The following is a 17,590-nucleotide window of genomic DNA, read 5'->3' as shown; positions in this document are numbered from 1 at the left end:
CAGTGAAAAAACTCAAACATAGCCAAAATATCAAATATGATTTTGATATTTCCTGATTCTCTACAGTTTATAAACTATTTAAATTAGACATAAAACATGCTTCTAAACCCTGCATCTTTAGACCAAAGATCACAAAACCAAAAAAAGCAAATGAAAGAAGAAACAATATTTTAGTGACATCCCTAAACAACAAAACTCAAGCAGAATATTGTTAGCCCAGTCCTTCTTGCAGTTGCATGTATAACAAAGTTACATTGTATTGGAATTTTCATGAAAGGATAAAAATTACTCTTTCACTCAACTTGTCCTACCTTTGAATGGCATTTAGTTTGTGGTTGTGAAGGTGTTTTTTCAGTGTTTACACTGGTGAGGGCTACTTTGCTTTCGATTGAGTTTTATCAGCTATTATTGGTTTAAACCGAATACAGGACAGCCTTGTAATAACATATAACATATTATTAACTTATTGTACACAAAATCATAAACCATTATAAAGTAATGAATACAACTATTTAAAAAACAAAAAGAAATACATACTTAAAAGTACAATACTCTAACCTGCAATATTCTGTCATATAATATTCTTGTCATCAGAATATTTTTGTGAAAACATTTGTGTTGTTAACATGATATTAATGCTGTTCACTATCAGAGGTGGATTTGCCAGGTATTGTACAGAGAAGATCAACAACAAGATGGCACACCTACGCCGAATACCTGGCCTTATGCTACTACTAGATGTAGGTCCATCTTTATCCTCATTGAGAATTGCGATTTGGATTTAAGCCTCCTTCCAAAGGATTCCTCAACATATTGTTACAAATAAATGCAAACTTAAAGCATGAGATCAGTGTGGCATGTGATCATAGGTTGGTACTGCTAGATACTCTCCTATACGATATGGGCCGTGGCTAAGAAGAGGGCCAAAAGGTAAGTGACCCATTAGCCTATCGGCAATCTTTACTACCGTAAAACATGATTTTACCTGCCACAGGCCTGCATTCTCCCACACTTTATGGTGGGTGTGTGTAGTGCTATTATCCTTCAGGGTCTAATTAGACGTGTGCCATAAAATTCCAACCACTGCACACAAGCCTGTTTGCACAGGGTCAACAATCCTAGTTGTGTGGATTTTATCACACTTGGTAATTGCCTTGCGCGATGAAGTCTACTTTTCTTAGTATATGTTATATGGTAAAACATATTTGAATTTTCTGGGGGTAAAAGTTGTGGTGTTGTTCGGGACATGAAGATTTTGATGTAGTAAGTGCACCTGCTTAATTTGAACCCCTGGTTATTATATTTTGTTGTTACAATAAATTATGACTACTCCTCTGGGGCACCTGAGATGAGGCCCATAGTGTCAGTTTTGTTGTTCAATGAAGGTTACTCTGGAGAGTCCGTATAGTTATGCCCGTGAGCAGTGGATTAGGAGTTTACATAAAAACATGCAACCCTTAAATGATAGAGAGGAAAACAAAAAGATCCATAGGGGAAAATAAAATGCCAGCTGCTCTTCTCAATCTAGCACGAAAATACTAACCCTGGGTGTAAGACTATGCTACCTCGCAGAGTGTGTGTAGTATGCGCAACTACGCCCTGCGAGAATTGCACGTATCACAGTGCAAAAATGCGTAGCGTAGCGGGCATTTTTTGCAACTCGCGGTTCTCAACGTCAAGTTGATGACCGCGAGCGAGCAAACTAACATCCCGCCGAGACTTTTTCCTCGTTAGCGATCAGCAACATCAAGTTGCCGATCATGAGCGTGGAAAACAAATCTCCCAGCGAGATTCTCAACGGGGGGAGGTCAGGTTCTCATTGCGTATGCTCACGACCGCTCGTGATGAGAATCTTCCAGTCCACGTTGAGAAAGCTGCCGCTTGAGTACAAATCTACTCGAGCGGCAGAAAACGACGCTTGCAATGTGCAAGATGCGGTTTGCAATGATTGCACAGTGCACACAAGCATTCGGCACTGTGCAAGCAGTGCGAACAGCATTTTCCCTAACGCACTACGCAGTTCGCGTAGCTACGTGTAGCCCTACTACACAAACTACGCCCAGGGTTAGAAAATACTAAGGCACACCCAATTAGCAATTCCTCTAAGACACACTTTTCCACTGCTGTTTCACCAACAATTCATGCTCTTACATAAAGAAAGTCCTCATGCCTCTTTTAGTAAAAATGTTACCAACCAAATTCTTACAACATTTTCACCTACCCACTGGCTTCCCAGAGTTCCCTTATTCAAGTGTGTTATTTTAATTCTGAAAGCATTTCCCACTCTTCTTTCAAGTAGTGACTTAATTTAAAATGGTCCCAGTATTCTTGTTTTCGGTCCAGGGAAGACTTGGCTTGGCAGTTTGGGCTGGACTGTTCCCATGAGGCACAGGGTCAGACTGATTTGCATATGGCCATGTCTTAGCTGGGGTGGCGGAGTGAGCTAAAGAATGGTGATCGATTAAACCTAGATCAGTGGACTGGGGTTGAGGGTTTGATTTGCTCAAGCGCTCCGTCCGTCATCCCCTTTTGTATCCCTTTGTTCGCCCTAAGTTGGCAGGGTTTGCTCAGACGTGAGTCCCTTGCTCATTTTGCTACTGGATTCAAGATAGCCTGGCTGATGAGGGTTATAAACCCAAAACCGGTCCCAGGATGCTTGTTTCCTGTCCAGGAAATACATGGCTTGGCAGTTTGGGCTGGACTGCTCCCATGAGGCACAGGGGCAGACTGATTTGCATATGGCCATGTCTGAGCTGGGGTGGTGGAGTGAGCTAAAGAATGGTGATGGATTAAACCCAGATCAGTTGACTGGGGGTGAGTGTTTGATTTGCTCAAATGCTCCGTCCATCATCCCCTTTTTGTATTCCTTTGTTCACCCTGAGTTGGCAGGGTATGCTCAGACGTGAGTCCCTTGCTCACTTTGCCACTGGATTCAAGATAGCCTCGCTGATGAGAGTTATGAACCCAAAACCAGTCCCAGGATGCTTGTTTCCGGTCCAGGGAAGATATGGCTTGGCAGTTTGGGCTGGACTGTTCCCATGAGGCACAGGGTCAGACTGATTTGCATACGGCCATGTCTGCGCTGGGATGGCGGAGTGAGCTAAAGAATGGTGATGGATTAAACCCAGATCAGTTGACTGGGGGTGAGTGTTTGAGCTGCTCAAACGCTCCATCCATCATCCCCTTTTGTATCCCTTTGTTCGCCCTAAGTTGGTAGGGTAAGCTCAGACGTGAGTCCCTTGCTCACTATGCCACTGGATTCAAGATAGCCTGGCTGGTAAGGGTTATGAACCCAAAACCGGTCCCAGGATGCTTGTTTCTGGTCCAGGGAAGACATGGCTTGGCAGTTCGGGCTGGACTGTTCCCATGAGACACAGGGTCAGACTAATTTGCATATGGCCATGTCTGAGCTGGGGTGGCGGAGTGAGCTAAAGAATGGTGATGGATTAAAACCAGATCAGTTGACTGGGGGTGAGTGTTTGATTTGCTCAAACGCTCCGTCCATCATCCTCTTTTGTATCCCTTTGTTCGCCCTAAGTTGGCAGGGTATGCTCAGACGTGAGTCCCTTGCTCACTTTGCCACTGGATTCAAGATAGCCTGGCTGATGAGGGTTATGAACCCGAAACCGGTCCCAGGATGCTTGTTTCCGGTCCAGGAAAGACATGGCTTGGCAGTTCGGGCTGGACTGTTCCCGTGTGGCACAGGGTGAGACTGATTTGCATGTGGCCATGTCTGAGCTGGGGTGGCGGAGTGAGCTAAAGAATGGTTATGGATTAAACCCAGATCAGTTGACTGGGGGTGAGTGTTTGATTTGCTCAAATGCTCCGTCCATCAACCCCTTTTGTATCCCTTAATTTAGAATGATGGCACACCCTCTGCAGAATGTGATGAGGGGCCTATGAGTCTCCCATATCTCACATATGCAATATCCATTGGCCTTGGGCTTAATGTGTCCCTCTGATGGGTTTGAGGCCCCTTTGAAGAGCGGGGACTGCAGGGGTCTGTGTTACACCCCTGCTTTCAAATTGTCTAGTTTCTGATGTTCTCTGCACTTCCAGCCCTGGAAACCCACCCAGAAATGCCTAAGACAAACCACTAACTGAAACTGGTATACTCTTGGGTTCCTTATTGGGAGCACGAAGAGGTACATGTTCTCTTGATTAAAGCCCAAAGATGTTGGTGTTAGATTTCTGCATATCTTTCACTGGTGGCACAAGTGACTTACATGACAGCCTGAAGTTCTGATATTCCCAGTTGGTGACTGCCTACTCCTGCACTGGAATATGTGGGATCCACCGCTCAAATACTGGATGGTATTGAGAACTATTTTAAGGATAATGAGGTGACGGCCTCTGGACCACTGAATAAGTGGAAGGCATTCAAGATTGTACTACAAGGAATGTGCTTGAAAACCGTGAATAGGGTGTGGAGGGGTCTCTAATCGGATGTACTAGCGATTGAAGATCGCATTAGAGTGCTTGAAAGAGAGGGCGCAGTGATCCTGAGTGACAGTCAGGGGTTACGGGGTTTGCAGAAGGAATGCAGAGCACTGTTGAGCAGGCTATCTCACTTTGACTATGTTTCATATCTCCAGAGGCAGCATGAACAGGGGGACAAAGCTGCCCGTCTACTGGCTTGGCTCCTTCAGATGGAATGCTCGGGATGCCCAATTGTGGCTCTCCGTTTGAGATCTGGGTGCATGGTGAACTCACAGGTTGAGATTAATGTGGCTTTTGAGGAGTACTGCAAGGGCTTCTATGCGGATAATGTGATAGTGGCAGCAGCTGCAGCAAGGGCGTATTTAGCAGGGATCCATATTCCTATGATTGATACCCTGCAGAGGCAAGAACTAGATAGTCTGATGTATTTTGAAAAAAATTAAGGGGGCAAGCAGAACGGTTCTGGGTACTGGCCCCAGGTCGAGCTTTTCCGTGCTGCTGCATTGCTCACCCCTGCTTTGTTTTCTTGTTTTTACTGCTTTCTCCTTCCTTTTTCTGAGGTCTTCCTCCTGTTTTATGCCTCGTTTATATTGCTTTCATCTTCTTTTCCCCTGTTTGTCTGAGTACTTCCTCCTGCTTTCAGCCTTATTTTTACTGTTTTTCCCTTCTCCCCCCATTTTTCTGAGTGCCACCTCCTGCCTTTTGCCTCTTTTTTACTGTTTTCTCCTTCCTGTCCCCCATTTTTCTGAGTGCTTCCTGCTGCTTTCTGCCTCATTTGTATTTCTTTCTTACTCCTTTCCGCTGTGTATCTCAACACATTCCCCTGCTTTTCCCTAATTTTTCCGATGCTTTTGCCTTGTTTTTCCTATTGGCACTCCCACCTGCCTCCCATTTTCCCACCCTTCACCTAGCCCCACCTACATCTCTCTGCGCCCCTTCCAGGTCCTACTTAATAGAGGCCGCAGTGTAGCTGGGTGCGCCACTGGCTTGCGAAGCTGTACCAAAGGCAACCCCATTTGTGACCTTCCACGCCTGGACCGCACCCACTGCCAGGGACCCAGCTCTTTCACCCCACGAAGATACAACACCACTGAATTCTGAGCCCTGTACCCTGAACACACCAACAACCACTGTTTCCAAATATCCCCACACACCACCAGAGGACCATTCTTCTGCTCACACTGTGACCTTGCCTTCAACACCGAAGCAGTCAATGACATCAGTAACACTGCAAATGCAGCCACACCTGCTACATCAACTGAGACCACCACGGCGCAAGCCCAGTGCATCCTATTCAATGCACGTTCACTCAGTAAACATACCAGGGAGACCTGGAACATGATCTCCCCCCTCACCACAGACATTATCTTCCTTACAGAAACCTGGCAAAACCCCACCTCTGCCCCAGACTATACCACTGTCATCCCAGAAGGTCACAAGATAACACATTGGGGCCAAACCAATAAGCACGGAGGCAGAATGGCTATCATCTACACAGACACCATCTTCTGCATGCATCCCCTGACGACCCAACACCAGTAATGGAACACCTCAACTTCCAACTCCATGCAGACGGGAAAAGCACCATCAGAGGCACCCTTGCCTACACACCACCAGGACCATGCCCAAGCTTCTTAAACACCATCACAGAACTCATCGCCCGCTTGCAATTGATTCCCAGCACTACATCTTCCTGGGGGACCTCAACTTCCACCTCGACGACCCCAGCAACGCAAACTCTACCGACCTTCTGGAAAGCATGAGTAACATCGGCAGCTAGCAGCTCATCATTGACCCTACTCACATCTCAGGACACATGGTTGACCCCATCTGCACCTACAGAGACAACCATGTACATCCACACCACACCACTTACCTGGTCTGACCACCACAGCATACACTTCACCATCACAGGATCCACCTACCCCGGAACCATAACCCCCAGCTCAACACGAAGACACTGGAAAAAGGTATCAGACCAGTGGAACGACACTCTCCGTTCACAACTCCCAGATCTATACATGACCCTGAACAAAAAGCTAAGAGCTTCATCCAGTGGATCACAGAATGTGCCAATGCCATCACCCCTGCCAAGACAGCTAGGATCAAAGAACTAAGCAAAGAGCAAGCTGTTTCACCAAGTAACTGCACTCCACCAATTGCAACTGCTGACAACTTGAAAGGAAGTGGCTCACCAGTAAAAAAACAGAAGACCCAAACCACCTTCAGGTCTGTTCTCAACCAGTACCACCGCATCCCGCAAGAAACCAAGAAGAATGCCCTAAAAGACCGCATCAAAGGCAGCGTAAAATCACAGTAAAGAACTCTTAACCATCTTAAAGGAGTTCACCAGTCCCGCAGCCACCAAGAATGACATCACTCCCCTCCCAGGAACTGTGCGACAATCTCGCATACTTCTTCCATGTAAGAAAACTTCGAACGCCAACCCTCCATTGCAGACAGCATCAACCAGCTCACACAGACAAACACAAACCCAGAACACCTTCCCACCTACAGGAAAGTCCTCACCACCCAGGACACTATCTCTTTCAAAAACTATGTGCACTCTGGAGCACCCACATACCCATGCCCCCACAACATCTTCAACCTCTGAAGCAAGAGAATTGATGATGAGCTCAGGAAGGTCTTCGACACCTATATCACTGCAGCCTCCTTCCCTGACGACTGGAAGCATACTAAAGTGAGCCCCCTCCTGAAAAAAACATATGCCGACCCAGGTCAAAATGAAGAACTACTGCCATCTCCCTGCTCCCCTATCCAGCAAACGTCCTTGAGAAAGCAATCAACCAGTAACTCACCCAACACCTAGAAGAAAACAACCTCTTGGACCACATCCAATCCAGATACCGAGCTAATCACAGCACCAAGACAGCACTGATCGCAGCTAGGTGTAACATCAGAGTCCACCTGGACCGTAGGGAAAAAGAAGCCCTCATCCTCCTGGACCTGTCAGCCACATTTGACACTGACTCCCACTACATCCTGATCAACAGACTCCATCAATTCAGGATTCAAAGAAACACCATCAAATGGATCACCTCGTACCTCATTGGCAGAACCTAAAGGATCCGCCTCCCACTGTTCACATCAGAGCACAAGAAGATCATCTGTTGAGTCCAACAAGGATCGTCCCGCAGCCCAACCCTCTTCAACACTTACATGGCACCCTGGCCGCCACTGTCAGAGCACACACATTCAACATCATCACCTACACTGATCAGACATAGCTCATTCTCTCAGTGTCCGAAGATCCCTCCACCACTAAAGCTAACTTCCACAGAATCATGATGAACATCGTGGACTGGATGAAGGACACCTGTCTCAAACTCAACACTGAAAAAAAGTTCTCATCTTTGGAAACACCATCTCGTTATGGACCGACACATGGTGATCCGTGAAGCTCGGCACCCCCACCCCCCCCCCCCCCGCTCCAAGAGACCATGCCTGCAAACTCTGCATCATCCTGGACAGCAAGCTATGCATGGAGAAGCAAGTTAAAGTAGTCTTATCTGCCTGATTTCTCACCCTACAGGAGGACCTCATCACCAGCAGACTGGACTAGTGACAAACACTCTATGTAGGAATCATTGCACGCCTCTTGACTTCAGACAATAGAACTCAGCAGCAAGACTCTTACTTGTATTCCCCAGAAAGACCCACATCATATCAAATCTCAAGAAACTACACTGGCTCCCAATTCAGAAAAGATGCCAGTTCAAGATGCTGACCCGTGCTTACAAGGCCCTGAAAAATTGAAGGACCAGCATACCTCAACAAACTACTGACCCTCCACCAACTGACCAGATACCTTCGATCATAACATTTCTTCTTGCACCTGGTAGCCAATGCTTGGAACAACCTTCCTCTGCACCTCAGGACCCCACCATCGCTCTAGGAATTCAGAAGAGAGTTAAATGCCTGGATCTTTGAAAGATCAAACCTCCGTGCAGCAGCAAACTGCTCCAGCTTCTTGAGACCCACACAGATGATTTGCTGTGTTCTGCTTGAGTTGTATGCCTCACTAACGCAGAGAGGCTGCCCTGGCAGTTTGACAACTTGAAGTACTTGGGTGTTCAGGGGTATCATGAAGAGGCATCCATGTTTAAAGTGAACCTGGGTAAAGCATGGCTATCTCTTTGACGTTCGCTCTCTTTCTGGACCAGCCTACCATTGTCACCAACTGGTAGGATTGGTGTGTCCAAAATGTTGGTATTACCTAGGTTGCTGTGTTTCTTTGCAGCCATCCCAATGATCCTGAAGAAGCCTTCTTCCAGTACCTGCAAAGTTTGCTAACAAAACTATTAACAGTAGGTGACACATGGCTCTCAGTAAGCTATACATGCCACTAGATGACAGTGGTTTGGGTGCCCCATGCTATGAGTTGTACTATGTGGCTGCACAGCTGCAATGGCCAACGCAGTGGTTGGCTCTTGCATCACGGCTACAGTATCTGTGTGTACTCCACGATCTGGAAGGACGGCCCCTCCTCCACAGACTTTTGGAGTCCCTGATCTCGGCGGGACATGCAGTGTACTGTTGTGTGTTGCTCTGCAGATATGGAGGTGCTATATCTGCAGCAAGACGTGGTCTACACCCTATACTCCCAGTTTCCCATTGTGAGCAATGACAGAATGCGCCTGTCTATGAGGGATATACAGGACCTAAGACTGGAAGGAGGTTGGGATTTAAACATGGCGGATGTGATGTCCTCTGAGGGCCTGCATGCCTTTAGGGAGCTGACAGAGGAGTATGGGCTAGGGCAGGAACAGTTCCTGTAGCAATGCACAGTCTACACCCTTAGCCCCCAGTTTCCTGTTGTGGGCAATGCCTGAATGTGCGGGTCTATAGGGAATATACAGGACCAAAGACTGGGAGGAGGTTGGGATTCAAACATAGGCAGGTGTGATGCCCGCTAAGGGCCTGCATGCATTTAGGGCACTGACAGAGGAATATGGGCTGGGGCAGGAACAGTTCGTACTCTGCCCTCAGGAATGTGATGAGGAGGACTTTGGAGTCTGACAGGGAATGCCACTCATCGGTGGCCCCTTTAAATGTGGCGTTGACTGGGGGGGATTGCTCTGAAGCCATAACTCATCTCTAAGCTGCACTGTGGTATCATTCCCATGGGAGACAATTTCACCCAGAGATTGGTGGAAGGATGCCATGTAGGTCATTATACTAAACACAGTGGGTTCACTGAGACAATTTCTAAGACATAAATAGTGTGCTGCCAAAATATTGAGCCAACTATATTGATCACAAAAATATTGTTTTCCTATACATATAATGGTAAGTGCAAAAATATCGAAAAATATATATTTTCACACTAATATCAAAACATAATAATATGTAACAGTAATTTAATGTCAATAAAATATATTAAAAAAATATATAAAATATATAGAAATATACACTTAATGAACACACACATATATATGTTTGTATGTTTATGCACACATATATAATGGAAAATTATTATCTGAAATTTTCACTTTAATTGATATCATAATTTTGGAGTGTTTTTAATGTAATAATATAACAAGTATATATATATATTTATATATACATATACACAATACATTAAAAAATGAAGCAAATAAATTGGACTTTTTTAATTCCATTTTAATTGCACATACAAAGTAAACAATAAAAGACATGTAGTTTATCACAAATATATTATGATTTACAAAAAATCCTATGTATAAATATATATATATTAAATACATAATAATAACAAAACTATTAAATTATAGGAAAATTAAACATACTATTCCTCCTCCTGTCTGTGCAACAGTTGGTTAAGCATTGGACTCAGGAAGGGTACAATTTACCATTCACACTTCCATCTGTGTAACAGTATGGAAAGCGTTGGACGCAGGAGGGGTAAAATGTGCAATTCGTACTCCAGTAGCTGCAACAGTAAGGAAACTACTTCACTTCAAACACATACCATGTTTTAATACAAATATTTATTTAATAAAATTATAAAACTGTTCACAAAAAAATTAAATACACACATTAAAAAACATTAAACAATTTAAATAAGTATACATTTTTAAAATAACTATTATAAAAAAATTGTTATTGAATTATTATTTCATTAAATTTCCACACCATACTCCCACATACCAATCAGCCCGCATTTACCATAAATCTAAAATTAAACATTATAACACAATTACCTTAGTAAGTAATAGAGCATCATTACTAATAATTGAATAATGAATTGATAATGAATTATTACTTAGAGAACTTCCCACCCTACCCCCAAAAACCCCAGCAATCCACTCCTAAAATATAACTTAAAAAATGTATTAACTGGTGGATCGGGGCTTGGGACGTCAAGACGGTGGTTGCACTCTAAGAGTGCTCTGGACCCCTACACCATCCGCTGCCATCTACCTCAATGTCCTGCCCTCTGTGATCCAGAGAATGTCCTGCGGTAGACCCCACACCTTGTCAGACATAATGGGTGGTGCAATCAGCTGCCCTTGACACGGCATGGGCCTGTGCGGCCGAATCTCTTGGGACAACCCAAAATGGCGGACCCATATTGTTATCGGGCCTCCGACCGCCATTAATGGGAGCAGATCTGCTCTTCACCCCACTGTCGGTTTACAAGAAACAACAATACACCGCCATCTTGGGGTAGGTGGTGGACTGCTCCAACGCACCCACCCTAGCAGAGACCCAACATGGATTTAGAGAAGCAGCGTGGGCAGACAGACCTCCTCTCCTGGTAGGCGCTAGGGGTGTCCGGGCAAGGGGGCAATTTTTGGCACAGGGGCCACAGTGTCTGTTCTCCACCTTATCTGAACGACTTGGAACGCTCTGGGATCACATGATTGGCATGGTCTCCTGATCACCATCTGCCACTCTGGGCAGCAGGGGCCAACAGCTCCATTGACTGTCCCTATATGTGAGGCCTCCAGACCCACTCTCCATCCTCCGAATTGCCTGGGCGACTCTTGGGCCTTGGCGGCTGCCTTGCTGGTGTGGCACCTGGCTCTTTGGTTGCGGCTTTGTGCCATGGCAGCCCACCCTGCTTTTCATTTTCTTGCCTCATCCCGACTTGAGTGACCCGCTGCCACCTCTCGCTCCCAGGGGTTGTGGAGTATCGTCAGTGTCACCCAGTGTGGGACCTGGCAGCTTCTTGGGGTGGCCCCGGGGCAGAGTCGCACAACAGCATCCATTTGAAGGTGAGGAGCACAGCCATGGGTAGAGAGGCGGATTTTGGGTCTGAGGCCCAAATCCTAAAGGGCCTACATAGGCACCCAGACTGTGTCTATGTTTTGCACTGCTGGCCCCCAGCACGAGATAGAGAAACAACTAATGGCCTGACTGTTAAGTACCCTATCCTGCTCACTTACCCACTTGATGAGATGTTACAGTCCCATAATTGGGGCGCCCAGAGGACACGTGGGCCTTCCCTTCTTCTTCCATTTTTGCGATGTACTGGAGCACTTGGGCCTGCCTTCCACAGATTTTGAGGGGTTCCCCTCCTTTTCTGCCCCCTCAGATGTGAATTGCTCCTTGTTGTTTGCTTCTGGTGCTGTTGGCTGTGGGTCCGCAACTCTAAGAGCGTATTTGTTGTTCTCATGGCTGGATTTTGATGCTTCTCTGGCCAACAAGTGTGTGAGCTGGGCCGAGTGATATAAGGCATATGAAACATGGACTTTGTGACCAGCTTTTCACCTGAATCCTCAACCTGGGATCACCTGATATAGGCCTGGTCCTCCTATAGCACAGCAATGCAGATTCTTTGCCAGACGCTTTGATCCTCTTCTGGCCTTTCCGCTTTCCAGCCCCACATGTGGTGACTGCTTGTACTGCTACAAGTCCGTCTGTTTCCCGCGTCCGTCTGTTTCCCGCGTCTGTCCGTTTCCCGCACATTGTGGGAAACAGACGGACGCGGGCTGCTGCGGTTGCCTCGACAATTTCTATAGGGTCTTATCACAGTACCCGAATTACTGGGAGTTATCCTGTCTCCAGATCAAACCAAAGAAAAAGATTTCTACATTCCGAATGGTTTTACTATGACATCTTAACGATCTGGACCTTTCTTGGTCGGATGACAACCATAAAGCAGATCTTAACTTGTTCCTAGTTCTGTCCGCTATAAGTTTAGAATAAAGACAAAGGATTTTCAATAGCTCGAGACATCAGAGCCAATACAAGAGCGATTTCTCATGCTCCTGAGCTACTACAATACAAGCCTTGAGGAAGTCACGGTGGGGACGAAACGGGCGTTGGCTGTTTTCATACTACAAAGACAAGGAACTGGAATTCTAAAAACATCATAGAATCTGCCCTTTGTGTGAATGCTAAGACTTTGGAAATGAAATGTACTTGTTTTTGAGGAAATAAATCATTGTCTAACTATCCAATCCTGTTTTGTATATATAATTCCTGTGATAGAAAGTTTGTCTCATAATTTTACCATGTTCTCATTGCTTTAAAAATGTATTTGTAAATTGTACACAGAATATTTAGACTGCCGGGGTTTTGTCTCTTGTGCATTTTGAGCAAGTCACTCTGTGCCTTGTTCCTATCGATACCTTGGGTAGTGGTGTACCTTACCCTGAGTGGCACCTATTAGACTTGTTGGTGTTGAGTACACCCATGTGAAGAAAAATCATCTAACCTGTACCAGTGTCTGATAATACCTCCTTTGAAGTGCTACATTATATCCACCATTACCGTGTGTGGGATCTATGTCTTTACAACGCGTTATTTTACAACGCAGACCGTTACAACGCAGTTTTTACAATGCAGGTACCATTACAATGCATGCCATTACAACGCATGTCATTACATAGCAGATACTATTACAACGCATGCCATTACATCGTAAGTATAGGTAAGTATATCTTTTTTTAAAAAATGTAATAAAGTTAATTTAATTAATTTAAATTAATAAATATAATTTAAAAATTATTAAAACAGTAATTAATTTAATTTAACTTAATTATAGTAATTTAATTAATATTAAAATTGTAATAAATTTAATATATTTAATATAATATAATTAATGGGATATAATACATTTATAAATAGTAAATAATATAATGTAATTTATTACAATAAAAATAATTAATATAAAATTAAAATAATACTTAATATAATTTAATTTAATAAAATTAAAGTAATTTAATTAATTTAAAAATATTATTTAATTATAATAAATAGAATAAATTAAAAAAGTAATTAATTTAATTTAATTTAAGTAATGTAAATCAATTTATTTTTTTATTGTAAATATTGTAATTAATTTAATTAAATTTAATTAAATTAATTTAATTAATGTAATTTATTTTAAGTCGTAATACCCCTGTACCCCAAAAACCAAACCTAGCCCTAAAACCTAAAAATACCCCTGTACCCCAAAAACCAAACCCAGCCCTAAAACCTAAAAACCTAAAAATACCCCTGTACCCCAATAACCAAACCCAACCCTAAAACCTAAAAATACCCCTGTACCACAAAAACCAAACCCAGCCCTAAAACCTAAAAATACCCCTGTACCCCAAAAACCAAACCCAGCCCTAAAACCTAAAAATACCCCAAAATTACTTAAATTAATATATTAATATTTTATTTTATTTTTAATATTAATTAAATTAATAAAATAATGTAAAATAAAATAAAATAAAAATAATATACTTACCTATACTTACGATGTAACGGTATGCGTTGTAATAGTATCTGCTATGTAATGACATGCGTTGTAATGGCATGCATTGTAATGGTATTTGCGTTGTAAAAGTTGCGATGTAATGGTAGTGCGTTGTAAAAGTTGCGTTGTAACGGTGCAACACCCCGTGTGTGGCTTTCTATAGCACTGATCTTAGCGGCGCAATGTATCGCAATGGCGTGGAAGTCACTTTCAGCAAAGGTGATACATAGATGACCTTTCAAACTGAGGAAATGGACCACGGCTGAGTTGGCAGTCCATAGGAGACTGCGCAGTAGAGGATGGTGGAAGATCTGCAACTTAGATGAGACACCTTATGTCCTGTCTTATGTCCTCTGTGAAGCAGCTTGGACCTGGAACAGAATAGTTGCAATGATGTGATCACCGCTCACCCCACCAACATGTTAAATACCTACAGATACATGGAGTGACACACTTACGATAGGGTTCAGTGCAGAGTATGTCATATCTGCACACGTGGTAAGATTGTTGTCTTTTGATGGGTCAATTGTTATATCATGTATATTGAGCTATGATACTGTGTTTGACTCACCGCTCTGCTGTTGATGTATACAATCTGGGGATATGCTCTATACTTGAACAATTAATAAATGTATATTAAAAAATGACAGTCTGAAGTTATTTTAAAATGTACATGGTGGGGTTTTACTGACACTTGAAGAGACGGAAGGCTGCAACAGTTAATCACTCCATTTCCTACTCAGCAGTGCCAACCTTGTTAGTAAAATGATAGGTCATTTGTTGCCAAAGTCGGTGATCTGAAGAAGAGATCACAAGCCTGTATCAGTGCCTTTCAGATAAGGTGAAAAAGCAAGCCTGGTGATGACCCGGGGCCACAATAATATTCCGACTGCCTCTCTCCTCCCTCTGTGGCCAACGCCTGAGAAATGCATTTGGCTGCAGAGTCACATGGGTGGGGCATTTGATGCTGCATCATGGCTCTGCTCTCCCTAGTGTAAAATTGAAATCAGAGCCAATGTAAATCTTGAACTTCACCTAACTCACCCCAGCCCCACCATCCTTCCAATGACACCAAGCTCATATACTTTGAGTTCCTATGTGGAATAAATCTACCTCATTTGTTGTGTTGCTCCATGATGCTATTTACAATCACTGAGAGAGAGAATGTGAAGGGTAGCGTATGAGAGATAGGGCGGGGCTCCGTAGATTTAAGAATAAAGACTCCAAATTTATCAGTACCATTTTCCACTTTCTTTCTGGTCAATCCCACAATGGTATTCACGTATCATTCCAACCTTACAGCTAGAACACAAATTCAGTGCTGGTAATTTCCTCATTTCTCTGTAAACTGGACGGTCTACTGAGCTGCATTGCCAATGATGGATTCATGTTGTACCTCTTTGTACCTCGCATTCCACTGGGCGGTGCTGATGTTGATGTGCAACTCCAGCCCCTCAGATTCTCTGTCACCAAAATGTCCCACTTTCACATACTGCATGGTTCCATCGGGTGCCACCTTCCAGTGAATGATATCATACCGTGCAGGGGGGTCACCCTGACTGTTGAAGGATATCTCCTCACCAACCTTGTTCTTGAAATGGACCTTCTTCATGTAGTGGAGCAGCTGTGGTGGAAAAAGAAAATGGTGCCTCATGCATGAAGATGTGGGAAGGAGTCAATGTGTGGTAAACATGCTCAGACTCAGCTAATTTTTGCTGTTACCACTTTTCCAACGTGTATACATTGTATTGTTGAAGCCCATTTATTGCAAGCTATTTCTGGCATTAAATTTGATTGTACATTATCCAGGACATAAACACTTTTTAAAAAACAGCAATTTGCCCCCATACTCTATATCCAAGACAGACATGAGCTGTTCCAGTGTGCACAGTTCTGTTCAAACATGTCCTTCCATGTGGTGCTTGTGAACCATGGAAAACTGATATTGTTTAACATTTATGTATCAGGGGTAAATGCTCCTAATAATTATAGCATACAACCATATATCAATAAACAAGAGATGCTATCCATTGCCTGAGCAATAAAAATCAACATAGTGCTGTTTGTGTGAAGTGCGTTGACCATTTCATGATTCTTGGGTTAATGAAGAACATGCAAACCTCTGCACTTTCTCCTCTGTGGTGAAGGCCAATCATGATCTGGCGGTTCACCATACTAAAGAAAAAGCCTTTAGTTTAGCTTCACAATGTTTATTTGCAGGGACACAATGCACAAAATGCATAATATCTATAACAATTGTGTACAACTTGTGGGAGTACTTGGTGGTGCTTTCTAAACGCATCCAGGTAATACACAAATAGACAATGATACTGAGACACAGTCATGGCCCTGGCTGCTTCTCATAGTGTTGTTAAAGTTTTATTTCTAATATGCAACTTTGGGAGACAAATAGTCTATGCATACAGTGGAGAAGTGTGGCTCACTGGTTAGAGGAGGCAGACCTGGAAGCAGACGTCAGCCTGGGACCAGGGTTCAATTCCCGGCTCGGCGGGGTCTTGAGTCCTAAAATGTCCATGGACTCGACAATTCTCGCTCTGGTGCCTACTCGATTCACGGGTTCACACTCTGCGACTCTGGGCAATAGCTTGCTTAATCTCCACAACGGCCCCTCGCAGCGGGATGCCTGGCTTTCACCTTGCGGATACCCTGCTGGGGTTATCTCACAGGGGAATACCAGGACGGGTTCCCTAAGCAAGCGCTTAGAAACTGCTCGGTGATTTGCGCTATAGAATTCCTGTACATTTACTAATGATCTGTATGATAACTATAATCACAGCCAATTAATTCATGACATTGCACTTAAAATGATTTAAGTATAATGTTTAGAAATGTGACAATTAACGTAGTTTAGTTATGACACATTTTCATTAGTGACATAATTTTTACGGATGCAATTTCTGGTGTTCTGCTCATCTTGCTCCTGTTCATTCTCCCGCCCAATCAGTGTCCCCCTGTGAGACTATTCTCCCCCCAGTTTTCACGGAGCACTGCACAGCACACTTTGATGCAATTGGTTATTTTCCTTAGAGAGCATGTGTTGTGAATAAAACATTCCATCATGTTCCCAATGTATCATTCTGAAGGACGCTTTCATTGGAGGTTCCGATATAGGCTGGTTAACCCCTCCAATGCTGATGACGGAACCGCTCCGTCACCAGCCACCGACGCGCTGTGCTGATGACGGAGCGGTTCCGTCACGGCCCGCTCGGCGCGCCTGCGCGGCGCGGATTCCGTGCCTGTACTGGACGTTCTTTTGACCATTAATAGAAATGGGGTAGGCCAAAAGGTCCGGGACCTGGGTATTCAGCAGCATTAATAGACAATGGTCCAAGACTAATATTAAGTAATGTCGCAATTATTCAACATTTCGTAGTTCAAATAGTGGAATAGTCTCACAAAAAACAAAAATAACAGCCAACCAAAACGAAATCA

At 43.9% G+C, this 17,590-nt stretch overlaps 1 protein-coding gene across 1 annotated transcript in view; it reads right to left on the bottom strand.

Annotated features, from left to right (window-relative positions):
• LOC147678444 (vomeronasal type-2 receptor 1-like) overlaps nucleotides 1–17,590 on the bottom strand; it is a 109,086-nt gene that overhangs the window by 31,001 nt on the left and 60,495 nt on the right. The window contains exon 5 of the mRNA XM_086945630.1: nucleotides 15,534–15,761. Within this exon, the coding sequence (XP_086801756.1) occupies nucleotides 15,534–15,761 (228 nt within the window). The remainder of the gene's footprint in view (nucleotides 1–15,533; nucleotides 15,762–17,590) is intronic.

The sequence above is a fragment of the Lissotriton vulgaris genome, chromosome 12, assembly GCF_964263255.1.
Source record: "Lissotriton vulgaris chromosome 12, aLisVul1.2, whole genome shotgun sequence".
Classification (NCBI taxonomy): domain Eukaryota; kingdom Metazoa; phylum Chordata; class Amphibia; order Caudata; family Salamandridae; genus Lissotriton; species Lissotriton vulgaris.
The sequence above is the reverse complement of the archived record's forward strand: the minus strand, read 5'-3'. Positions and strand labels throughout refer to the sequence as shown.